This window comes from Staurois parvus, unplaced genomic scaffold (genome assembly GCF_062004578.1).
Source record: "Staurois parvus isolate SC_StPar_1 unplaced genomic scaffold, SC_StPar_1.0 ptg000086l, whole genome shotgun sequence".
Lineage (NCBI taxonomy): Eukaryota > Metazoa > Chordata > Amphibia > Anura > Ranidae > Staurois > Staurois parvus.
The window spans coordinates 6,809,913-6,837,540 of NW_028317882.1; the positions used below are offsets into that span (position 1 = coordinate 6,809,913).

The following is a 27,628-nucleotide window of genomic DNA, read 5'->3' on the forward strand; positions in this document are numbered from 1 at the left end:
ATGGGATGACTTTGTGGGTTCAACCTGATCAATGTATTTCCCATTGCTCTTCACAGAATCGTGACAGAGGGCACTTCAATTATACTCATTGCACCATACTGGCAAAGGCAGATGTGGTATTCTGGCCTCATCACACACCCAGTAGACTCTCTTCCAAATTGCCCAGATCTTTTGTCCCAAGGGTTGGTTTACCACCTCGCTTCACAATTGCTGGCTTTACCAGAATGGTTGTTGAAGCACAGGCCCTAAGAGATAGGGTCCTATCTATTCCTGTTATTCCTACGCTTCTAAAAAACAGGAAAGGCACCTTTCTCTTGCACTTGGGCAGCATACTTCACATGGTGTAAGGCAAGGAAATTAAGTCCAAAGACATAATCCCGGGATGCATTATGGCTCATCTTCAGCTAAGTAAAAAAACAGTTTTTCCATTCTAAGTATCTTCCTTTGTTTCTAAACTGTTTTTTTTTCTAGTTTTATTTCTACATTGGAATTGGAATCCACTTCAGCCTCCTTTAACTGTTTTGCTTTCAGACATTGCTGAAGGGTCAATGCAGGGTCAATGATGTCAGAAGGATGCTGCCTGGAACAAGAAGTTGTGAGGAGCAAAGTGTGAAGCTCATTTGCTCAATCCTTCCACGTTTAATGTATGTGTGAGATGCTTTGGGAAAACACTGGGCGTGTGAAGAAACTCTTCAGAGGTCTTTTTTTGGCAGGGCTGCTGAGAAGTGAAGTTCCATGCATCTCTATTATCAAAAGGAAAGAAGAAGGGAACTGCATGTAATCCTTGACTCAGAACTCATACCATGCTGTTATCAAGTTTGATTACAGGTTTGCAGAACACCAGTGTACTAAAATTGGTCTTCTAGCTGTGTACCAAATTAGTAAAGGGGTATAAACACATTTGGTCTGAATAAAGTCAGTATTACATGCACCCTACACACCTATGTACAGCCACTAATATCTAATACTGGGCAGAGAATAAAAATAAAATTGTAAATGGTATTAAACCCAAAAGCAAACGTATTATATCGCACTTACCAATTCTTACATGTGATGGCTGCATGACTTTATATTTTAATAGGCATTCTTTCTTTTATTTTTCCCTGGTGATCTAGCCTGTAAACCCGGCCATACATGGATTGAAATTTGGCCAGTTCAGCAGGGAATGGCGGAATTTTGGTTGATGTATGGACAGGCTGGTTGTACTCAACTCAATCTTTGGACTGAATTGCATACAACCTGTCAGGAATGGACTGGCCAGCAATGGTGGGACTCACCTGCCTTATGGGCTGCAGTACCAGGGCTGGCCAGCGGGTGCTCCCAGCAATCAGAGACTCAACCTTGCAGCCAGTCAAACACCTGAAACTGCTTATGCTGGTGTATTTAAGGGATGGCCAGACCTGCCGACTCTGCCTTGGTGTGTGTTTTTCCTGGGCCCTGTATCTTGTTCCGGCATTCCTGTTCCTGTTCCTGTCTGTTGCTGACCCTGTTTGATCCTGACCTCTGCTGACTTCTCCTGTTCTGATCCCTGGCTTGTGACCCCGACCATTCTCTGCCTGACCCCCTGTACCTACCTGCCTGTTAGTTGCTGTACCCGGCTCGTGACCTGACTACTCTCTGCCTGCTCCTCCTGTTCCTACCTGCCCATTTGTTATTGACCCGGCCTGCCTGACGACGCTTGCATTGTATGTACTGTTATCTGTGGGTGGTTTGGTTTGGTTTGTTTGCACTGTGTTATGTTTTAGTATTGCACTACGTTTATGTATTGTTAGTGTTAATAAATCGTATTGTTTATAACATATCTGAAGCCTGCGTTTCCCTGCGTCAGTCACATACCTCTGGTCATACCCGGGAGCTCTGACACAACCAGCCTGTTGGAAAATCTTCTGTATAGCCAGTGGTGCTGATCAGTGTATTCTGATGGCAGGGAAGTCTCCCGCTGTCAGCATACAATAGCTCAGCGTGAGGGATTCCCCCATTGTGTATGTATTTATTTATGTAAAACCTTTATCCCCACATTAACAAAACTGTTGCTGTAACTGCTTTTATAATGTTAGCTAGAGTTCAGCTTCAATTTGTTTAGTGTATCCAAATCTGCTAGTACATCCAACACTACTGTAATGTACCTGGTGGTGGAGCCTGATGTGGAGAGAGGGCGTCCTCTTACCACTCCTGTTCGGGACCCCTGATAGGGTAGACAGGAGGTATCGAGCTGGGAGGGGCACGAGTGACTGACGGGTCTGTGGTGATAGCTGGCAGGTGAAGACCCCGAAGACCAGGATGCGGGTAGCAGGATGCAGGTGAGCAGGTGCAGCAGCAGAGAGTTATAGCTGAGATGCGAATGACCATGGCAGCTGATAGCCAGAGGTAGTCACAGGCAGGAGAGATAGAATAGTCAGGCAGGCCGGGTCAGGTTCAATTGGACGAATCAGGTACAGAGGAGTAGGCAAGTGGATAATCAAACGGAGAACCGGGTCAGTGCAGGCGGAGTCCAGTCGTAGTCAGAGTCAATCAGGTAGATCACAGGAGTCAGGATACAGATACAGGACGCAGTAGACCAGAAGGCACCATTCTGTTTGCAGCAGGGGTTTAAATAGCCCGCCTGTGCACGTCAGCGCGTTCACGTGTGCGCACTCGGGTGAACGCAACCATGTGGACATTCGCATGCGCATCGGCACTGCCATCGGGAACCCGGTGTTGTCGCACAGATGTGCGCAGATGTGAAGCTCTTCTTCCCTGACAGTGCCCCCCTCTCAAGGGCAGCCTCTGGATGCCCAACTGGGCCATTTTCTCAGGGTACCTGCGTTAAAATGCAAAGATTAAATCTCTGGCTTGGACATTGGATGCTGACTCCCAGGAATTATCTTCAGGTTCATATCCCTTCCCTTTGATCAGATATTGGAGTTGATTTCTTCTCTTTCTGCAATCAATGATTGTTTCCACCTCATATTCTGTTTCGCCATTGACGATCACAGATTCAGATGGCTTTGATTTTCGATCTGGAAAAGGATTAGGTACTGAGGGTTTGAGTAGCGATACGCGAAATACCGGATGTATCTTCAGTGTTTCAGGCAAAGGGAGTTCGTACAATACGTTGTTGATCCTCTTCTTTACTGGGAAAGGTCCCAGGAATTTGGGACCAAGTTTCTTTGAGGGACAGGTCAATTTTAAATTTGTTGTAGACAGCCATACCTGTTCACCAGGCTCTAGGAGCAGGTCCCCCTTTCTTTTCTTATCAAAAATTTTTTTGTTATCTTGTTGAGCTTTCAGGATTGCCTCTTGTAGTAGTTTGTTGTTCCGTTGGAGGGACCCAAAGGTATTCTGTACTGCTGGGATCGATGATTCAGGCAATGTGTTGGATAAGAATAATGGATGGAATCCATAGTTTGAGAAAAATGGAGATTGCTTTGTAGCTGAGTGCTTAGAATTGTTATAAGCAAATTCGGCCAAGGACAACAATGATACTCAGTCATCCTGAGAAAACGAAGTAAAACAACGGATATATTGTTCTAGTGTCTGATTTGCTCTTTCCGTTTGTCCATTAGTCTGGGGGTGATAGGCTGACAAAAATGAGAGTTCTATTCTTAATTTCTCACAAAGTACTCTCTAGAATCTTGAGGTGAATTGTACTTTTTGATTGGAGACAATATTTCTCGGAACTCCATCAAGTCTTACTATTTCCTTAATGAAACTTTGGGCCATCTCTGTTGCAGAGGGTACTCCTTTCATAGGAATGAACTTTGGGCCATCTTTGAGAATCAATCCACTACAACGAAGATGGCCGAACAACCTTCAGATGGGGGTAATTCCACGATGAAATCCATGGAAATCATCTTCCAGGGTTGATTGGGGATTGGTAAGGGCATGTAGGACATGAGTTTACATACGCCTTGAAGTCTTTCTCCCATTCAGGCCACCAGAAGTGGCGTTGAATTAGGTCTAGAGTTTTGTGGACTCCAAATTGTCCCACCAGGGGATGATCGTGACATAGCCCTAATATCCCCAGCCGTACACTTTCTGGTGCAAAAATCTTGTCTCCTAACCACAATAAGCCCTCTCTAGCCAATAGGGTTACTCCTGGAGGTGAAGGAGCCCCCATTGATGCCTGCTGGACTTGTGACAATAGTTCCGTTTTTAGGAGACAGAAATTTCCTGCTGAAAGCACCGTGTCAGGAATGGGGAGATCCCTAGAATCATCGAACATCCGGGACATGGCATCGGGTTTAACATTCATGGATCCTGGCCTACAGGTTATATGAAAAGTGAAACGTGAGAAGAGTGCCCACTTTGCTTGCTGGGGTTTTAAACGTTTAGCCGTCTTCAGGTGTTCCAGGTTCTTGTGGTCTTTAGATTAGGATGGGTTGTGCTGCTCCTTCCAAGAGATACCGCCACTCCTCCAAAGCCAATTTGATTGCCAGCAGTTCCCTGTCCCCCACATCATAGTTCCTCTCTGCGGGAGACAGTTTGTGGGAAAAGAATGCTACTTGGTGTAACAGAAGTTTCAGGCCCTGCCTGTGATAGGACTGCTCCTATGCATTCTCTGTTGCATCAACTTCCACCACAAAGGAGAGTGTTGGATCTGGATGACTCAGGAAGGGTGCTCAGGTGAATAATTCCTTTAAGGAATCGAAGGCTGTCTGTACTTTGGTTGTCCAATGGAATCGGATGCCTTGTTTGGTTAACTGGTTAATAGGAGCTATGATGGCTGAGAAGCCCTTGATGAATCTCCTATATAAATTTGCGAATCCAATGAAACGTTGTATTCCCTTCTTGTATGATGGTGCAGGCCACTCCAAGATGGCAGAAAAACTTCTGAGGATCCATCCTGAACCCCTCAGTGGAAATGATTAATCCAAGGAATTGGATGCTTTGGCGTTCAAATTTACATTTCTGGGGCTTGTTGTAAAGACCATGAAGTCTTAGGTGGCTGAGGACTCTCTGCACATAACCTAGGTGGAGTTCAAGGGAAGTGGAGAAAATTAAAATGTCATCAAGGTACACTAGAACGAAAATGTCTAGGAAGTCTCTGAAAATATCATTCACAAAATGCTGGAAAGTTGCTGGAGTGCTACATAGGCCAAAGGGCATTACTAGGTATTCGAAATGCCCAAATCTGGTGCGAAAGGCAGTCTTCCATTCATCCCCCTCTCGGATACGTACAAGGTTATAAACTCCTCTTAGATCCCGCTTAGTAAACAGGGTTGCAGATCTCAGTCTCTGAAATAGTTCTGTAACCAGTGGTAGGTATCTGTTTTTGATTGTGATTATTTAGCTCACGGTAGTCCACACAGGGACGAAGAGAGTGACCCTTCTTTTCTATGGAGAAGATGCCAGCTCCCGCCGGGGAGGTAGATGGGCGGATAAACCCCTTTTTCAGGCTGTCGTCGAAGTACTCCTTTAGTGCTTCTAATTCCCACTCTGACAAAGGGAAAATCCGACCAAAGGGCATTTCAGCCTCAGGCAGTAATTCGATTGGGCAGTCGTATGGCCTATTTGGTGGCAAGGAGTCAGCACCACGTTTACTAAAAACATCCAGGAAACTATGATAGGCCGCTGGGATTATTTGGTGCACATCAGATTCTGCGTCAATACATAGGAGGGGTCTGGATGGAGCCGGGGGTTGGAGCAGGCAGTGCTCATGACAGTAGGTGGACTAGAACTTCACTTCACCAGATACCCACTTGATGTTAGGGTTATGTGCCTGTAACCAGGGGATTCCCAGGATAACCGGAAATATTGGGGAGGCAATGGCATCCAGACATAATAGTTCCTTGTGGCCCGAGGAGGGTATCATTACCGGTAGGGGAATTGTTTCCTGGGTAACTGCTCTAGATTTGATGTTGGATCCATCAGCCAAATATACGGTAAGTTTCTGCGCTTAGCTCGTAAAGGTATCTGGTGTCGCCGGGCGAAGTTTACATCGATGAAACAGCTGCAAGCTCTGGAGTCAAGGATAGCGGAAACTGGAAGGGCTCTTTCCAAAAGCCGAAAGGAGACAGGAATGGAAATGTGAGCATGGTTGATGGGAGCAGGGGGTGGATTGGCAGGTAAGTCATTTGCTAACTTACGCAACTTGGCGGGGCAGTTCCGCACGTAGTGCCCGGCTTCTTCGCAATAGAGGCATAAGTTATTCTGGTGTCAACGCTGGCATTCTTCGGGTGTCAAAGAGGTTCGTAGCAGACCTATTTGCTTGGGTTCAGGTTCCTCCACTGAAGGTGTAGCAGAGCTGGTTGGTGGCATGTTGGTTGACGGTAGAGCCCTAGGTAGCATCCATATGGGGTGACTTAGCCCTGTGGATCTCTCTAATCTATGCTCCCTAAGAGGACGATCAATCTTTATAGAGAGATTAAGGAGCTCCTCCAGAGTATTGGGTACTCCTCCACGGGCCAGTTCATCCTTCAGGGATTCAGCAAGGCCTACACGGAACTAGTAACCTAGGGCAGCGTCATTCCATTTGGTATTGGCGTTCCAGCGCCTAAATTCTGTGACGTAATCTTCCACTGCCCTGCATCCCTGTTGGAGTACATGAAGAGCAGCCTCTGCTGATGCGGCTCGCTGGGGTCACCATACAGTTGAGCCATGGAGTCAAAAAAGATGTTTAAAGAGGCTAACTTGGCATCCTCCTTTTACAGCAAGTGGTGGGCCCATGCCTGTGGTTCTCCCTGGAGCAGAGAAAATCACAAATCCCACCTTAGTTACTTCAAGGGAGTAAAGGTTGTAAAGCGAAATAAAGCTCACATGCGTTGTGGAACGCCCGGAACTTGCTGCAATCGCCAGAGAATCTTTCCAGTGTAGGGACCCTTGGCTCGGGAGGTAACATCATTACAGCAGGAGGTATTATGTTTCCTGGAGTAGCATCGGGAGCAGGTGCTGCTACGGGCCTAACAGACAACGCAGGTGTAGTTAAGGTCTGAAGGTAGTTCTACAGCCGTGTGTATCCTTCTTGAAGATCCTTTACGGCCTGTGTTAGTGCCGAGATGTGATGACAAATTTTATCTAGGGGAGAGGCCCCCCTCTCAGGCTCCGACATGGCCTTCTGGTACTGCAATGTACCTGGTGGTGGAGCCTGATGTGGAGAGAGGGCATCCTCTTACCACTCCCGTTTGTGACCCCTGATAGGGTAGACAGGAGGTATCGAGCTGGGAGTTGCACGAGTGACTGACGGGTCTGCGGTGACAGCTGGCAGGTGAAGACCCGGAAGACCAGGATGCGGGTAGCAGGATGCAGGTGAGCAGGTGCAGCAGCAGAGAGGTGTAGCCGAGATGCGGATGACCGCGGCAGCTGGTAGCCAGAGGTAGTCACAGGTGGGAGAGGTAGAATAGTCAGGCAGGCCGGGTCAGGATCAATTGAACGGGTCAGGTACAGAGGAATAGGCAAGCAGATAGTCAAAGGGAGAGCCGGGTCAGTGCAGGCGGAGTTCAGTCGTAGTCAGAGTCAAGCAGGTAGATCACAGGAGTCAGGATACAGATACAGGAAGCAGTAGACCAGAAGGCACCATTCTGTTTGCAGCAGGGGTTTAAATAGTCCACCTGTGCACGTGTGCGCACTCGGGTGAATGCAACCATGTGCGCATTTGCATGCACATGCACACTGGCACGGCCATCGGGAACCCGGCGTTGGCGCTCAGATGTGTGCAGATGCGAAGCTCTTCTTCCCTGACAACTACCCTCCCTCAATCAAGAGTCATAAATAAAAGCAAGGAACCAATGTGACAGTCCCAGCAAATGGTGGTCTTGCGACAGGGTGTGCTAACGCGTTTCGGGAGACTGGCTCCCTTCCTCAGAGCTCTGGTTCCTTGCTTTTATTTATGACTCTTGGTTTGTGAGTATACACTTTTGTCATTTTCAATAAATTCTTTTTATTATTACATTACATTACATTACATTGAGTTTATATAGCGCCAAAGGGTTTGCTCAGCGCTGTACAATAGAGGGGGGGACAATACATGAAACATTACAGCAACAACAAACAGCACACGAGGGGTTATAGGGCCCTACTCTTTCGAGCTTACAGTCTAGGAGGGAGGGGGTAGAGGTACAGGAGGAAGTGGCTGTGGGGGATGGAGTGGTAGGAGGAATGAAGGAGAGCAGCAGTTAGGTGAGGGTGGGGTAGGCTTCCCTGAAGAGGTGGGTTTTCAGGGAGCGCCTGAAGGTGAGGAGGGAAGGTGACAGTCTGATGTCTTTATAACAGTAATGCATGAGGAGAGTGCGCCCTTTTTTGCTTTTTTCCAGTATTATCAAGATTCCCGGATCTTTAGAGGGCTGCACCTCAGCGAGTGATTAGGACGTGTATGGACCTGAGCGCTGGTTTTGCTTTTCTTTCATGTACTACCCTCCCCCAGACTAACAATGCTGCTGCCCAAAAGCATCTCTGTTGCTTCTTCATCCAGAATGTAGGCACTCTAATACAGTAGGTGTGTTACTGGCTACATTGCTAGGTAAAAACAGAGGGAAAAAGGCTAAAAAAGGAAAATTAATGTAGTCACCACATTTAATAACTAGTAAGCTGCAATATATTATATTTTTGGTTTTAGATTTACTTTTGGGTTCACCCATTTTTAGGGTGGAACATGTAGTATGTTCCCACTCTTGCAACCACTTCCAAATCCAAGCCCTCTCTGTGTCAGCAGACAGGGGATCTTCTCCTGTCGCTATTTGAAAATAATGTGGCTGTGCGGGGCTTCTCCCATACGGCCTCCTCATTCATTTACAGAGTTCTGTGAATGAATGAACTACAAGTATCAACATCCTTTGTGGTTATCTGTTTGTAGTTCTCAATAAACTACCAGGGCACTGCTGTGCTCTCTAGGTAGATCATTAATTCTTCCCATCTTTGTGAAACTGCCTGCCCATACCTCACTTACACTGACAGTCTGTGGGGCAAGTGGACCCTGCTTATAAGACATTAACTTTAAAGTGTATAGCCAAAACATTTTTCTTTAGCTTGGATAAAGTAGGGAAGAATTAAAACCCTTGTTGAATTTTTTTTTGCAGTCTGTGAGGAAGAAGACGTAAGTAAGTATCTGGGTGGAGAGAGGAGTTAAGCTTTGGACAGTTTTGGGGCAAGGGCCAACATCCTGTTCTCTTCCCTATCAAGAGCTAAAGAAAAAAAATTTGGCCACACGTACCCATATGTACAAACGTCTTTCTGTGTATGTTTTAAAATAAAAGATCAGTAAATCCTCTAATTCAGCCTTTCTCAACCAGGGTGCCTTGAGGTTTCTTCAGTGGTGCTTTGGCGCATTAGCTGAGTGATGGAGAAAAACTGAGGGAGAAGAGAAACACTGGAATACTAGTCAGTACCCGTTTGCAATAGTGTATTTGCTTTGGAAGAATAAATCACCTCTAACGTTGAGTGCCCAACCTGTGTGGAAGTTGCCACGTTATATAAAACTATAAATTTTTTCACATTTTAGATTGGAGTGCCTCAAGACTGTCCATAATTTTAAAGGGTGCCTCAGAACTGTCCATAATTTTAAAGGGTGCCTCAAGACTGTCCATAGTTTTAAAGGGTGTCTCGGGACTGTCCATAATTTTAAAGGGTGCCTTGACTGAAAAAAGGTTGAGAAACACTGCTCTAATTAAATCCACAAACATACACATATGCCACATGCAGCTTGTAAGCTGTACTCACATCAGTATTGCAAGATCTATATCTCCTTCTCTCCCCAAGGCAATATTTTCCTCCAATAGTTGGCCTAAAACCCAAAACAGAAAATAAATTATTAATAATTGCCTTGTTGGATTTAAGTTAAACATAGAGTAAAATGGCCATGAATTAAAACACAAAACAACGAAGGTGATTAAACCTACCTTGGACTGTCACAGTGCCTGACAGATGATGACACTCCTCCTCCACAGGTCCTGCTGCATTCTCCCCAAGTTGACCAGGGTCCCCAAGCTCCATCCACCCCTTCAGGCCGTGTTCCAAAAGGAACACATTCCCTTTTATAGCACCACTAAAAGTTGAAAAAAAAAATTCATAAGGTTGTCTTTCAACTAAAGCAATTATTTTGGATGTGAAATGGTCTTTCTGTTCTTTTCAAACTAAACAAGGCAATTGCAAGAAGTGTTTATAAATCCTGAAGATTTTTCAGGATATCTCAATGAATGGCTCCTAAAATGTGATTAAAACCTTTTCATATCCAGAATGAGCAACCCATGGATGAACTATCCTTGGGAAGGGAACTTGCACAATACATCATCATTACACCATGGGAATGCCACAGTAGAATAGCAAGGCCATGCATACCAGTAGTGTAATGATGACTTAGGGTAGAAGAGCCTTTTCCACCATTAGGGCTAAATTTAAACAACATTCAAATAAGAATCATGATATACCTTGTACAAGCTCCACCCCTAATGCTAAAATGTGCTGCTGACAGCACCTTGTTGTCTACCATAGTCACCCATTTAGATCACCAAACAAGAGAAAACAGACATGGCTTCATGTTTTGTGAACTATAGGACTCTTCTCAACATCTCCTGCACATCAAAATATATAATAAAAACGAAATTACACTACCATAAAATGCCCCTAAATGTTGCTTCATACATATAGCAAGTAGTTGCAAATCAATAAAGTGCTCCCACACCCAATATATATAAAATATTACATATGCATATGAAATTTTGAGATATTTATATTTATGATTTGAGTACGATGGAGTACGATGGAATACCTTTTCACTGAGTAGCACAATGCTAGTTATTCAATATTTTACATCTCCTACACATCCTTTCCTCTACAGTCATTTACCTAAATTTAGTCACAATTGTCCAAAAGTGGACAGAAGAAGGAAAAAAAATCTTCATTTTGAGGCTTGGTGCTGCCCCCCTTAAAGTGTTACTAAACCCAGGACCCTGCATTCACTATATCTGGTCTCCCTCAGTACACAGGACACGGAAATGTAATTATTTTAGTAAATATAAACTGCTAAATACGTTTTTTCATTAGCATTCAGAGCGGTTTTGTGACTTCTATCTGTGTCCAGCCCACCACTAGCTAAAGCTTGTAGGAGATTTCTTTCTGCTCTAGGAGGATGGAAATTCCCTGACCTCTGTCTGGACAGTGCTGATTGGCCCTGTGCTAATCACATGACCGCTCCCAAGGGGAAAAAAAACCCTCTCTAGCAATACACACTAAACTGAGCATGTGCATGCCTATGGTTCAGTCTGTAGATAAGAGGTGGTCACTTGAAAAAGGGAAGGAACAGAGAAGAAAGGATCAAACAGCCTTTTTACCCAATGCAGAGGATTAACCCCTTTGATTCCACAGTGAGTATAACAAGCATTCTTTACTACATATACAGACTGATTTTACTGTTGCGAGTTTAGTAACACTAACCAGGCTACCCAAGGCACTGGCCCACAAATGCCATTACAGTAAATACAGCTCTGCCCACCATCACACCTTATGGCAACAACTGATTTAAAATGGTAATAAATGTAAAGAGGAAAGGAGGCTCTGCTTGGTGGCAATGCCCATATATGCTGTATAATGAAACTTGGATGCCATTAAAGAAGAGAGCTGCAGGAGATTGCATATTGTCACGTTACTGTGCACAAAGCATAATTATTACCGCAAACTGAATTCCATACTATGTTGTATTATGAAACTAAAAGAAACTATTGAGGAGGGAAATAAAAGTGAGGAGTTTAGCGAGGTTTAGAATTTTAGGGGGCAGAGTGTGAAGACAATCTTAAACAAAAAAAGTGTGGGTGGCGGGGTTATTTTTATTCTGTAGGTCTAAATGAATTAAATATAAATCCCTCATTAATAATTTATTGAATATAAATAAGATTCTGGATAAACATTTCCTTTTAACAATGCAATTGCAACATACATGGGATCTTGCAATATTATGTGGGTGATAATAGTGCTTGGGAAATGGAGTTATATATGAATGTATCTGCAAAACAACGATACACAGGTGCAGCCTGCAATAAATGTTTATATGTAAAATAAATATTTTATATATCTAAGAAAAAATATATAAAAACATACATTTAAAAATATGTACATTTATAAAAAAAACCTTTATATTTTCCATTAAAGTTTAAGTGGGGGGGGGGGGGTAAAGGGTTATGTTTTTTATGAATTAATTACTATTTAGGGTTCTTTTTAGGTGTTCAGAGTTTATATTGGGGGATTTGTGGTAAATGTTTAGTTAAGGCTAAAATATAAGTGTAGGTTAGCTCTTATTGGTTGAATAATAGGTTAGGTAAGGTATTTAGTTCAGTACTGGGGGAGATTAAAGGATGTATTATAAAAATGTAGAGAGCTATGCTATCCTGCAAAACTGCATGTACATTTGTTCTATTCAAATGTTGGGAATATCAAATGTTACTAGGCTATTTTCTCTTTAGGTCAGGTGTTCCTCTTTCATAAGATCAGCATCAATTAGGAGAAATATTGCATTATGGTCACTAGATGGAGCAGTTGATTATAGGAAATAAATACACATGGTCATAGTGGCTTTAAAGTGTTTTATTTCCTATTCTTATGAATGAGGAAAAATCTCCAACAGCAGCAAAGGAAAAAATTGATTCTTTAGTAGAGTAGTGGAATGCAAGAACAACATACAGCTTTTTATTGTTGTCTGTGTCCCTCACAATAAGTCTTTGTGGGATATATATCACCAAAAATGTACCAGCTTATTTATGTGGTATTTAAGGGGAGTAACCAGAGTGTAGTGTAGAAATCTACTCACTAATTTTAAGTCACACTCTTGGGTGTGCTACATTTGCAGACCACATAATTTCAATCAGCAACCAACTTTCATCAGATTCTTTTTTATGCTGTAACTTGTTCTTTATAATCCCTCTGGGTAATATTTCTTACCCCCTTTTCAATGGTATTAGTTTGACAGATGGTCCCTTCAGCAGCTGGAATGCTGTTAGTGATGCAGCGGCCAGTTTTGCTTAAACACCATAGTTCACTGCATACCTCCTGAAAAGAGAAAACATGAATCACTGAGATATTTAAGGTCCAGTATGCTTTTAAATGTAAGACTCTAGTTCAAGTTTTTTTATAAAATAGCTTGAAGTGGAACACTAGCCAGAGCCTATAGGTATTTCCACATTTGCAGCCAAATTGGGATAACACCTATTTTATATTTACTGCAGTCCAGGACTGCGCTTCACATAGATCCACCACGTCCTCTGGTGAACATACAAGATTCAGATACAGCCCCGCATCTTGGACATGTCTCTCTGATGCATTTTACCCAGACTGGGCTTAGTCGAAGAGGGTTGAGGCCAAGATGCAGGGGCTAAAGCTGAAGCCTTTATGTTTACCAGAGGATGTGGGCTCATCATTGCAGTGGATGAATGGAGCGAGACATTCTCCTGGTGGGGCCAGCACCCAGAGCATGGGGAGAGCCAACAGGAGTATGGGCAGGAAGTTTTTGAGTGGTCCTTCTTTTCATATGCTGTCACCTACTGTATTTTGTATTTGTTACATTTTCCTATTCACATGGCATATAGAAAAATATTTTAAAATCACAAATTATCTTTTTTTAGATTTTTTTTTCTTGAAACTCCAGCACTGAAATATCCTACTAGATCCCTTTGTTTATGCGGACTGGGGAGCTGTGTTTTCCCTAGTTACCCCTGTCTTTTCTGTGCTGGCAGATCTCATCTCATCAGTTATAAACTAGATTTGAACACTGCCCCAATGAAGAGCTAAAATGCCAAATGATAACTATTATTAATATTATACAGTATTTATATAGCGCCAAAGGGTTTGCTCAGCGCTGTACAGTAGCAAGGGGGACAGAACATGAGACAAGACAGTAGCAATACAATACACGAGGGGTTCGAGGGCCCTGCTCTTTCGAGCTTACAATCTAGGACTATCTGATGAAAATGTTCAGATCACATACAGAAATATTACATGCAATCTCTTTTTGTTAAAATTAGATTCGTTAAGTTTAAATTGGCTGTAAAACCCTGTAAACAGATATTTTTTCAAGCCTTATTTTATATCCCTCCTAGATTGTAAGCTCCAAGGAGCAGGTCCCTCCTGTCCCTCTTGTATTGAACTGTACTGTTGCTGTATTGTCTTCCGCTATATTGTAAAGCGCTGAGCAAACTGTTGGCGCTATATAAATCCTGTATAATAATAATATCCCTATCAAATAGCTATACTTTTGAGCAATATGAGACACAAAGAAATATAAAATGAATCTGCCACCATTTAAAGAGCATGTGAATTGTGCGGGGATTTTCATATTACAAGGATGGGAGAAAAGAGGGGATCGTAGGAGTAGGCTCAACTGACATACCTGCAAAAAGCAAGGGGGAGGGATTGAATAGTATACTTTGCAGAATACCTAGAAGTGTTGTTATAAAACATGTTAGCCTATTCCATTAGATTTTAGTTCTACTTTAAGGAACAACAAATTCGCAATATGTTTATACTGTATGCTATGCACACCCTGAAATGATTATTTTAAGATAGATGAAAACTGAAATTTATACATATTCATCAGTCTTATTTTCATTGGTGTCTTTCAGCATGTCCTCTATTATGGTGGGGAAGGATTTCTAGCCCCCGGACCTCCACTAATGATAACCACATGCATTGCAGCCAGCCCTGTCTAACTTGCATATACACTATTAATTATTTTTTCTTTGTTTTGGAAGCAATAGTGTTAATAAAATAAGGAAAAGAAATATGCCCTTAAGTATTTTATTTTATGTCACTGTGAACACCACTATGTGGGCTCAACATAGATTTCTGATGAAGGCCACCTTATAAATCATAAGCCTTTTTTTTTTTACAAACACTGGCCAAAGAAAACTGGAGCAATGGCCTATAGAAAGAAATCTGATTGATGGGGAACTGTATCTTTTTATGTCAACTCCTGTCTATTCCAGATACATTTAATTTAAAAGCTTCAGGAAAGATTTACAGGGAAATATGGACTCAAATGGAGTCAAACTGCAAATGGAATCTGTCAAGCATTTGGATGGTAGTTTGCTAACTCAACGGAATAACGTTTCCTATATTTCTCAGCTATTTTATACTTGTCAGATTTAGATTGATGATACACCATCATACTAAAATCATTGCAGGTGTTGGCATATGAATTGTTATTTGCACAGTGCAGCTTTCAGCTATAGGGTCTGATGTATGAAAGGCCCTTATAGCTTTTTATATTTACTGTATACATGTTTGTTAAATTCCTTGTCGTGCCATCCCAGAAGGAGCCATTTGGTAATTTTGGGTTCCTTCTGATGTGTTTCGTCTCAAAGAACAACCTCAGCCCCTCTGACACACCTGGTTGAGTAAAATCACTACAAGCACTAGTGTAAAATACCTTTTGCATGGCTGTGGGGTATTAATAATCAATAAACACACACTCATTTAGTGATGAACACAATCTATTAATCGATTAACATAAATGGCAGTTTAAACAGAACTGAACACACAGCAGGCATGCTAGGACACAGGCTGCTAAACAGGGTAAAAGAACTATACCCAAGTAGAAAATAAAGAAGAACGATTCTATATCATTAGCCAGAATCAATATATCATTTAGGAAGTTAACAATGAACAGTGTATACGAACTCTGAATGTGTTTAGAATGATAGCAGCTCTTTACAGGTTTTGAGTGTACTCAAATGAATGGACAGGGGTATGGTACCATTTTAACTAGCAAACAGGCTAGGGGCTTAGGACTAAAGACTGCCCCTAATAGTAACTGCCCCAAGTCTTCACCGGCTAATCATTGCAGCTTGTCGGAACGTGTTGTGGCCACCAATAAAGCCTGCAGGCAGAATTAGGACTATGGAATAGCAGGTTAGACAATTCCTAATGGCTCAGTCTATAGCAGCGATAGCAAGCAATGAGTGCAAGGCCCTCAGTCTCTCTCACCAGATCCAGTGACAGAGCAGTAATGATCCCTCTGGCTGGACATTTGCTCACTCTTGGTTACGTGGGTGACTCTGGTCGGTAGTGCAACATGACTGTAAACTGACAGTGGCTCAGTCTCTCTCTCTTTGGTGGTTCTGGGGCAGCATGGGTCCCTCTCCATTTTCAGGTGCAAAGACTGGCACAGCAAAGAGACTTCTTCAGTGGCTTGGTCTCTGATGGCATCCCGCTCAGCACAGTAATGACTCTCCAAGGCACGTCCACTCTCCACTCTGTTCCTTGGTCACACTGCTTTTGCCAGCCATTTTCCGAGACTCCTGCTCTGCTCCCCTTGCTGCAGCTGTCCATGCCCCACTAAATGTCATGAGCTCCACTGTTTCCGGGACTACATGTCCAATGATGCCACTCTCTGCCTCCCTTGATGATCCTTTGCAGAAGCCAATGAAGAGGCAGGGGAAGGAACAGAGTCGGCGGTGATCCCAGCAAGTGCCTCTCTGTCTCTGTCCCATGCTGCTGACAGGGGAAAAGGGGGGTGAGTGGGGGGAGATATTCTGATGGTCGTACTGTCCCCCCATGCAGCAGTGGCGGACCCAAGTGGAAAGAAAGAAGAGGGGGAATGGCATGGTTTCCTCTCCCCGAGTCTGCTCCTGTCATTTGGCCGGGGGGTATTGGTTTGGCACCTGCTACATCCTATTTCTGATTATTTTTTCACATACAGATTATTTTATGTCCCATAGACAGACAGAGTCAGCTCGGGAGCGAGAATGCATGTGTGCCCCCAAAGCTAACAGCCTGCTATTGGGGCGCTCGGCAAGGGAGAAGGGGCTAGATGCGCTGGCGGGGGACCTGAGAAGAGGAAGATCGGGCTGCACTGTACCAAACCACTGTGGTTTTTATTATTTTAAAGAAAAAAAATTGAGCCTTTGGAACCACTTGAATTATTTAGTGTATTTAAATTAGCATTACCCTTTAAATTACTCTTTATCTATGCTTCCCTGGCAAGATTGCTGACATATTAACATTTGAATTAGCCCTGGTTTACACCATCAGAGTCACACTGGTTTTGAAAATGGTTCCTGCACTATTTTCGGCAATTTCAGATGCGACTTTCATAGATATGTGTGCATGAAGTCTCACAGATGTCAGCCAAGTCGCACCTGAAATCGCACAGACCTGTGGCTTTGAAATCACAATACTTCAACTGTTGTAGCGTGATTTCAAAGTCGCATTCAGTGTGAACCAGAGCTTAAAGTCCACTTTAAGTCTTATGTCACACACCAAGAATTTCCTTATTTCTCTTATTTCTTTTTCATGAACTGGCAAGACAAAATAGGAAGGGACTCTACCCCGTATTTACACTGGCGAGATTTAATTCCATGCTGGAAGCGGCACTGATCATCTGCATCATAGGCCTGTCCTGGAGCTTGTGTTGGATAAATAAAATCCTGACGTGGGGGCGCATTATTCAGGCAGAGGCCCAGACCTGAACTGTGAAGAGAAGAAAAAAAGGAAGTCTGCATCAGTATATGTGTGCATATAAGCTTACTTGTTTATTAATAAATATAAATACAGTCATGGTCAAAAATACTGGCACCCTTGCATTTCTGTCAGACAATGTACCACTTCGTCCAGAAAATTGTTGCAATTACAGATGTTTAGGCATTCCCATGTTTATTTCCTTTGTTTGTATTGGTATGACACAAAACATTGGAGAAAGAAAAAGTCAAATTTGACACATTCCATGCAAAACACCAAAAATGTACTGGACAAAATTACTGGCACCCTCAATTTAATATTTGGTAGGACTCCCCTTCGAAAAAATAACTGAAATCAATCACTTCCTGTAACCATCAATGAGTTTCTTACATCTCTCTACTGGAATTGTGGACATCTCTTCTTTTGCCAACTGGTCCAGCTCTCAGATTGGAAGGGTTCCTTTTCCCAACTGCTGTTTTGAGATCTCTCCATGGGTGTTCTATGGGATTGCGATCTGGACTCATTACTGGCCAGCTCAGTACTCTCCAGAGCTTTGTCTTAAACCATTTCTGGGTGCTTTTGATGTGTGCTTTTTCCTAATGTCATGCACACGGTCAAGGCATCCAGTGCCTGTTGCAAAGCAACCCCAAAACATCAGTGAACCTACACTATGTTTGACTGTAGGGACTGTATTCTTTTCTTTAAAGGCATTTCATTTCTTTTTCTGAAAACAGTGGAATGATGGACCAAAAAGCTGTAATTATGTTTCATATGTCCACAGCACATTCTCCCAAAAAGATTTTGGCTTCCTTGAGTATGTTTTAGCAAACTCCATTCTGGCTTTTTTATGTTTATGTGTCAGCAGTGGGGTCCTCCTGGGTCTCCAACCATAGCGTCCATTTTCATTCAGATGGTGATATATAGTGCAAGCTGACACAGTTGTACCCTGTGCCTGAAGGTCAGCTTGAATTTGTCTGGAAGGTGATCGAGGTTCTTTATCTACCATTCAAACAATCCTTTGTTGCAATCTTTGATCCATTTTTCTCTTTTGTTCATGTCCAGGGAGGGTAGGTACAGTGCAATGAGCTGTAAACTTCCTGACAATGTACACAATGGACACAGGAACATTAAGATCTCTGGAGATGGACTTGTAACCTTCAGATTGTCCATGCTTTTCCATAATTTTTGTTCTCAAAATCTCAGACAATTTCTTCTCCATGCTCCATGGGGCACACAGAGACACACAACAGAAAGGTTGAGTCAGTTTTTTACCATTTTAACTGGTTGCCGGTGTGATTTCTATGTTGTCAGCACCTGTTAATTGATACAGGTGAGTTTAAATACAAATTACAGGAGCATCACAAACTTAGAATGCAATTATTTTTTTACAATTTTGAGAAGGTGTGAATAATTTTGTCCAGTCCATTCTTAGGGTTTTGCGTGGAATGTGTTAGATTTGGCTTTTTTGTTTCTCCACTTTTTTGTGTCATACCAATACAAACAAAAGAAATAAACATGAGACTGCCTAAACATTTGTAACTGTAACAATTTTCTTGGCAAAGTGGTGCATTATCTGACAGAAATCCAGAGGTGCCAATATTTTTGGCCATGACTGTAGTTAATTTATCAGGAATTGTTGGGATGTACTTTAACTTCACAGATTCATTGAAAGAGTTGATTGGTTGGAAATTTCCCCAGTATTTGTGCTGGCTCATGACAGAAGAAAATTCAATGTCACAATATATCTACCCAACATTTAGAACAATGCTATTCCAAATAGTATAACCATGGACTACACCAGGTTAATTAACAAATTTGCTGCCCAGCATAACATTTAGTACACTGTTACGTGGATGTTAATTTGCCACAGTTTAAGGCTTTTCGCAAAACTGAAGAACATCTTTTTGGGAGAAAATATCCTAGCATTGAGAGTCATACCTCTTGGTCATACCTCTTACTAACTATACTCTTCTAATAAATGTGTTTTCCATATCAGTGACCAGAAATCACCTTTAACTGTACCTTGCAAGTCATGGCTGCTTTTTGCATTGCCAGAGTAAGCCCGTAAAATACGATATGCTACAAATCTTTTTTTTTTTTTGTTAAAGCACACTTTGTGACCTAACAGCCAGAACTGTATTGCATTGTGTCTTGGTGGTGGGAAGAATGTTCCCACCCACTCTACCACCTGCTTTCTTACTTAATTTGTTGCAAAACAGGCTTTATTTTACACAGGCCTGAAACTAGGGCCATGTGCTAGAAGATGCCCAGGTGCCCGAACCTGGAAACACTGCTGATAAGTGTCTGTCTTGAATGAGGGTTGAGGGCAAAGCAATCTTTTTTTTCTGACAGGAAACATAATTAAAGTGGCATTAAACTCAAAAGCAAACATTATAGTTCACCTCACTAATTCTTAGATGTGATGGCTGCAATAATTATATTTTTTAGGCTTTCTTTATTCTATTTTCATCTGGTGATCCAGCCTGTTGGTCTGTTGTTTTTCAAAAGAACAAACTCTCCAGTAGAATGTATCAGTTACAGAAAGGAAACAAACCATTTAACGCTTGCAGGGTTGCTTACATTGGTCAGCTTTTCTTTACATAAAATCTTTATCCCCAAAGGAAGAAAAAACAGCATGCTGTAACTGTTTATGAAGTGTTAGCTGGAGTTTGTCTTTAATTTGTTAGAGTATCTAAATCTGCTAGTCCATCTAACATTCCCCTCCCCCAGACTGACAATGCTACTGCTCAAAAGTGCCCCTGTGCTCCTTCATCCAGAGTGAAGGCACTCTATTACAAGAGGTGTGTTACTGACCAGATCACCTGGTGAAAACAGAGGGAAAAAAAAGCCTAGAAAAAGAAAACTGATGCAGCCACCACCTCTAAGGATGAATAGTTTTGGTTTTGGGTTTAATCCATAATCAATATTCATAAGCATCTCATAGACTGTAGTAGTTAAGGTCAAACCAAAGGCAAAAACAACTACCTAGGCTGCTGTGGACAAATTTCCTGCACAGTAGTATAAATAAACATCCTACCTCAATTCACAAAGGAAATCAAAAGAATGCCCCAGGAAAAAAGTTTTTACATGTATTTCCCAAGTAATTGCAACTGTTGACACTGGCACCCATCTGCACATATTGGCATATATTGATCTCCTCTTAGTAAAAATTGGCTTCACTTTGGTCTCCTGCCCATGGGATAAGCCCCTCCAACATGTTTCACCCAGTAGAGGCTTAATCATAAAGGCCTCTATGGTTAAGCCCCTACTGAGCAAAACATGTTAGAGGAGTCTCACATGGGTAGGAGTCCAAGTTGAAGCCATTTTTTCACCATTTCCCGAGGCAGTGTGCAGACAGTTGCCATTTTGTTGTAGCCCTCATACAAGCCAGTTTTTAACCCGACCAGCACCTGCAAACATTGAGACCAGTCGGCTGGGATAACAGATTGAGGCATTTGAGCTGTATCAGTTTTATCTTGTTGATACTATTAGTAGTCATACAGTCTTTTAAAATACTTTTATTGATTATGAAATTGCAGTGGGGGATGCAGCAGCTTAATTATTCATCCTAAGTTGAACCTATTCTTATACTTATTTAAATCTTGTCTTATAGTTATTAACTAGTTTTTTTACTCATGTACCTACATTGCCCCCTAAGCATTCAAAGAAAGAGCATGCACTTTGCAAGGATCACTTTTCCCTTTGTAGGACAAGGAACAAAAAGTAGATTAAACAATGTTGAACTGTTTAAAAAGTATTTCAGGTGACCTACTCCAGGAAGCTTGTGATGTAGTCCCTGCTACAAGCTGACCACACAAATGGATTGGTCTTCATAGTAATGTGAGCTGCCATAAGCTTGGCTGTCTCTTGACCTCGAGATCCACAGCCATTACCAATGCCATCATGATTCATGCCAAACCTAAAGGAAGAACATGTTTATTTGATTTGTTTTGCTTTTACTAAGAAACTTAGTAAAATGAAGAAGAAAAAAAAATGAAAAGGAAAATGGTAAGATGTGGACCATATAGGTATATTCTAAACATGTGTATATAAAATGAAATGCCTATATTATCTTTCCTTGACACCAAATTTACATGAACCTAGGACACTAAATTCACTTTGAAGTCAAACTGGCAACTGAGGCAACAGGTTAGTAGGACATTTTGCTAACAATAAGGGGGTGTGGTAAGTGGGAAATTGGGACTGTTTTGTAGAAAGGATTTTATTTCTATTAATACTTTAGTATTTTTTTTTAACTCAGTTAACGCCTATTTTTTAAAATACATTTTTTACACTTATAAAAACATAACTTGTTAAGTTTGTTATTTTGAAGTTTAGCAGCGTTGTTTCAACTTTTGGTAAAGGCACATCAATTAACCTCTTAATGACTGCCCATCCGCAATGTACTGTGTGGATGGGCAGCTGCCGTAGGCAAAGTACGCCCCCTGGCTGTACACATCAGGAGTCTGTCAGCATGTCCCGGCCAAAGATTCACGGCCAGAATCTGCTGATTGCCTGTGTACAATCACAGCTCAGAGCCCTGTGTTGACAATCAACACAGCTCTGTACAGAGGGAATGATCCCTGCAGGGGCGGACTGACCATTCCAGCACTCGGGCACTGCCCGAGGGCCCAGGGTCAGTTGGGGGGCCCCATGAGATGCCCCTGGTACCTTTTATTGGCTTTTTCATAGGCTTTTTTGGTTGTGGGCGAGGACACAGGGGACCCATGATCCCCTATTGCTCGAGGGCCCCATGAGTTGTCGGTCCGCCCCTGGATCCCTGTGTTTCTCATCCCTACAAAGCAGGGATGAGAAACTTAGAGATCTATTAGTAAAATCAGCACACTTTACACACATTAAACATAGTTAGGCACACATTTAACCTCTTGATTGCCCCCCCCAGATGTTACCCCCTTCCCAGCCAGTGTCATTAGTACAGTGAACATTATTATCACTGATCACTGTATTAATGTCAGTGGTGATGTCAGTGGCAGTTAGTCAGTTCCCCCCAGCATCAGTGAGTGTCAGATTGCCCTGCTCACTATCACAGCCCTATTATAAGTCACTGATCACTGCCATAAGTAGTATATATAAAAAATATTCCAGTATATACACCATAGTTTGTAGGTGCTATAACTATCACACAGACCAATCAATATACCCTTTTTTTTTTTACCAAAGACACATAGCAGAATATATTTTGTCCAAAATGTATGAAGAAATGTGATCTTTTAAATTGGTTTTATTGGATGATTTATAGCAGAAAGTAAAATTTTGGTCTTGTGTGAAAAAAAATGATATAAATTTAGTTTGGGTACAGGGTTGCATGACCACCTAGTTACCTGTTAAAGTAGTGCAGTGCGGAATAGCAAAAAGTGGCCTGGTCATGAAAGGGAGAAAATCTTCCAGAGCACAAGATCTAAATCAGAAGCACTGATGCTAATTTACAAAAGGAATAGTTTACTGTTTACCTATTTCATCTGCACACAATTTTCATCTCCGCACAATTTATTATGTGAAGATTCCCAACTCCTTTAGTATATCAGTCTCCATTCTAGGGTCTTCAATGACCTGCTGCATTTATGAACTTTGTAGTGGGTGTGATGAATTCATGGATGTGGTTTTATAAGGCATGCATGTTGCAGCTATCCCTTGTCTACAGAAATTCCTGACTATACAGCCATAGGCATTTTGTACATTAAAAGTGTTTCCAATTCATTTCCTGTTTTTTCCAATGCTTGAAAATGTCTTGGGTGTTATATGAACACAAGAGTTGATGAACCTGAAAACATCATGTATGCAGCATTTTCAGACCAATTTTACCTCCTATTGTAGTCTATGGCAATGCTTGAAAGATGCTCTTTAAGCAATTTCACAGGACACACAAAATGCTTGTCAAATGCAACATACTGCTTTGAAATTGCTTGTCATCACTCATTAATGCTCATGCAATATCGTTAGAAACTTTAAGAGTGTGGCTGGTATGCAGTGTGCATTTACCTTTCTCCATACTGGAAAATGCTGCCAGTATTAGGTCACTTAATAAGCTGAGGAGACAGGCATAGAGGATTTGTATATAAAAAACACGTAAGTTAGAAATAAACCTGAAGCAGGTTTGTCTTTATTTTACCCCACGCAGTTACAACCTATATTGGTATGCCTAGCCACTCAATCTTTAAAGTGTTACACTGCATTTACTATACCTGATCTCCCACAGTACACAGAACATGGAAATGAAATTATTTTAGGAAATACAAACTGCTAAATACCTTTTTTCATCAGCAGTTAGAGCTGTCTTGTGACATCTATCAGTGTTTAGCAGATCACTGGTTAAAGCTTGTAGGAGGAGTTTTCATTCTCCTCTGATTGTCCTATGAGGCTGTATAACCCCTGGCCGAGGAATGCAACCACTTTGTAAAAAGTGCAGGCACACTAATTAATTCCAAGGAGGTGCATGAATTTATTTCTATTATTTATACAGTATCAGACAGGTGTATGGCTCTGCTGGAGTATACACTTACACTCAGGACTGTGAGAGAGGGGAGAGAGGCACACAGAGCAGCTATGCCTAGCCCTCTGCTCTGCCGCCCATTCAGAGAAGCCTTTGTATTTTGTGTATGAGTTCACATAATACAAAGGCTTCTGTGATTGGAAAGTAGGACTCTAATGTGGAAAAATGATGAGACCTGAAGAATCAGTGTAGGGCTCTTGGAAATACAGCAATAGTCATCTTCTCGGTAGTGCAATAAAACTGTCAGATGTAAATAACAGAGATACGCCCAGGAGATGTCATGCATCCCTCCTGGATGTAAAGTGATACTAAACCCAGGACCCTGCATTCACTATATCTGGTCTCCCACAGTACACAGAACATGGAAGTGCAATCATTTTAGTAAATATAAACTGCTAAATACCTTTACTCAGTTAGAGCAGGCTTGTGACTACTATCAGTGTCCAGCAGAGCACTGGTTAAAGCTTGTAGGAGGGGTTTTCATCCGGCTCTGGGAGGATGCAGAACCCCTGACCTCTGTCTGGACAGTGCTGATTGGCCCTGTGCTGATCACATGAACGCTCCCAGGAAAAAAAAACTCTCTAGCAATACACACCAAATTGAGCATGTGCAGCTTGCCCCCAAGGCTATGTTCTATCAACAGAAGGATTGGGGACAGTGGAAGAAGGGGAGGATCAGAGAAGATGACATCAAACAGCTTTTTTACACAATGCAGAGGATTAACCTCTTAGGTTCCGCAGTGAGTATAACAAGCATGCTTTACTGCATATACAGACTGATTTTACTGTTGTGGGTTTAGTAACACTTGTGACTTGGCATACCAATAAGCTACAATACAAAAAGAAGTAGCAGACATTTTGCTTTGTGTTTACAATAATTTTCCTGTTTTCATTGATTACCTACCTCAGGGCACAGTTAAATGGCTATATTCTCTCTCTGGGTACCCTTCGCTTCTTGACATAACCTAGAAGGTACAGTAGTTGCCCTCCCATAGAACCTGGGAGTGGGCAACAAACCCTGCCTCATCCTATGCAAGAAACATCACTGGGATGGTGTTCAGGTGTAGGTGTGTTTAAGACAGTAAATCAGGCAACAGTCACAAAGCTGTGGCAACGATGCCAAGGAAGAACTAGGGCACGTGCTTTGGGTGCCAGGGTCTAGTGACACCACTATTTCAGGTGTGGACGCATATGTGTCTTTTAAATGGTTGAAATGACTTTTAGGAATTACTACTAGAAAGTTACTGAAATAAAACAGTTTGGCTATCATGACTGCTAAAAAACGTTGAAAATGCTAAAAAATATTTCCAGCTGTTTGCAGGAATGTCCGATGAGTTTTGTGAGGCCAAACTGTTTTCCTGAGTTCAATAAAACTAACTTGGTGTCAAATGGCTTCTAAATTGACACTTTCGAAGGGATCACTACTATGCATTCTGGAGTGGTGAAATTTTCATGAAGTCATTTTTATAAAAATTAGACCAAGCAGACCTAAAATGACCAAAGCAACTGAAGACCTTTATATTAGGTTTAAACAAGTACATACAGCATCTGCATCTGATATTCAAAGCCAGCTGATTGAAGAACAGTCAAAACTCAATCAGCAAACTGTAACCTTGAAGGGAATATAAGGCCTCTTTCACACGAGACGTTAGATTCCAGCTTTTAGCTGCAGTTAGAGGAACTTTACCACAGCTAAATGCAGACAATGAATCCCTAAAGCTCCATTCATACACTGTGTAGCAACATTTACATAACATACGGTTTTATGCGTTTGGACAGCGTCCAAGAGCGATGTACCGCAGCTATCTGTACATAAACGCAGGTAATCGCAGTACATAGAAAAAATAAGTAAACAGTTGCTATAGAAAAGGCAAGAATTTACTACCGCAGCTAAATGCAGCCGCATGTAAACGCATATAACCACATGTAATCACATATGAAACACAATGTACAAACGCGAGGGACCTCTGTGCCAGGAGTGTTGGAATTTCAAAATAAAAAAATATACATTTACAAGTGGCAGAACAACCGCTCGTGTGAGGCCTAACACTCTTCAAATCAACTCTTTGACAAGATAAACAATTGCAAATGTTTAGACTAAGAAAAGCCGAAATGTCACTGCTGACTGGAATAAAATCTGGACCAGATTAGTTGAAGCTCACAATTGTAATTGGAGAGACTATGAGAGGAACTGGCCATATGAGAAGTCAAAGCAACAGTGCATAAAACCTACAGTCATATATGGCGGTGGAAATATTTAGGTCCTGGGATGTTTGACTTATTTAGGAATTGCTGACTTGCACACAATGATCTATATCAGTGGTCTCCAAACTGCGGCCAGGGGCCAGATGCAGCCCTTTGCTTCCTTTTATCTGGCCCTTGGGGCACTATTTCATACACTGAAACCAGCAATGGGACATAACTGCCCAAATGACATCAATGGAGGGGCACAATTACTCCCAATGACATACTACAAAGGATCCCAATGACGCCAATGATAGTGCACAATTCCTCCCACTGACACCAACAATAAGGCACAATTGCTTCCCATGGTATGCAACAAGGGATCTCACTGACACCAATGATGGAGCACTATTCCTCCCAATGACGCCAATGATAGGGCACAATTTCTCCCACTGACACCAATGATTGGTGATGGGGCACAATTCCTCCCACTGACACCATCAATGGGGCACAATTCCTTCAATGATGTACAACAATGGAACCCAATGACACCAATGATAGGGCACTATTCCTCTGAATGATGCCAATGATAGGGCACAATAACTATCATTGACACCAATGATAGGGCACAATTGCTTCCCATGATATGCAACAATGGATCCCAATGCCGCAATGATAGGGCACTATTCCTCCCAATGACGCAAATTATGGGACACAATTCCTCCCATTGACACCAATGATGGAGCACAATTACTTCCCATGATATGCAACAAGGGATCCCAATGACACCAATGATGGAGCACTATTCCTCCCAATGACGCCAATGATAGGGCCAAATTTCTCCCACTGACACCAATGATTGGTGATGGGGCACAATTCCTCCCACTGATACCATTGATGGGGCACAATTCCTTCCAATGATGTACAACAATGGAAACCAATGACACCAATGATAGGGCACTATTCCTCCAAATGATGCCAATGATAGGGCACAATTCCTCCCAATAACTCCAATAATAGGGCACAATTCCCCCCATTGACACCAATGATGGGGCACAATTCCTTCCCATGATATACAAGGGATCCCAATGACACCAATGATGGAGCACTATTCCTCCCAATGACGCCAATGATAAGGCAAAATTTCTCCCACTCACACCTATGGTTGATGATGGGGCACAATTCCTCCCACTGACACCAACGATGGGGCATAATTCCTTCCAATGATGTACAACAATGGTTCCCAATGGCACCAATGACAGGGCACTGTTCCTCCCACTGACACCAAAGTTGGGGCACAATTTCTCCCACTGACACAAATGATCAGTGGTGTATTTCGGTTTTGTGCTGCCCTAGGCAAGACTAAAATCACACACCCCCATCTAAATTTGTCCCACCCCTTCCTGTTTAGGATCCACTTCTTCATCTCTAAACTCCACCCCTTCTGCTTTAGGCTCCACCTCTTCTTATTAGAGCTCCACCTCCAGGAGTTTGTCAGAGACTGCAGACAAGATACAGGAGATGGTCAGAGACTGCGGACAGGATACAGGAGATGGTCAGAGATTGTGAACAGCATACA

At 42.2% G+C, this 27,628-nt stretch overlaps 1 protein-coding gene across 1 annotated transcript in view; it reads right to left on the reverse strand.

Moving 5' to 3' along the window:
• The window catches only part of ADAMTS10 (ADAM metallopeptidase with thrombospondin type 1 motif 10), a 118,322-nt gene that overhangs the window by 64,127 nt on the left and 26,567 nt on the right, over window positions 1-27,628 (reverse strand). Inside the window, exons 11-15 of the mRNA XM_089670008.1 lie at window positions 21,128-21,274; window positions 17,226-17,367; window positions 12,844-12,951; window positions 9,813-9,958; window positions 9,634-9,697 (exon numbers count right to left, since the gene is read on the reverse strand). Of these exons, the coding sequence (XP_089526134.1) occupies window positions 9,634-9,697; window positions 9,813-9,958; window positions 12,844-12,951; window positions 17,226-17,367; window positions 21,128-21,274 (607 nt within the window). The remainder of the gene's footprint in view (window positions 1-9,633; window positions 9,698-9,812; window positions 9,959-12,843; window positions 12,952-17,225; window positions 17,368-21,127; window positions 21,275-27,628) is intronic.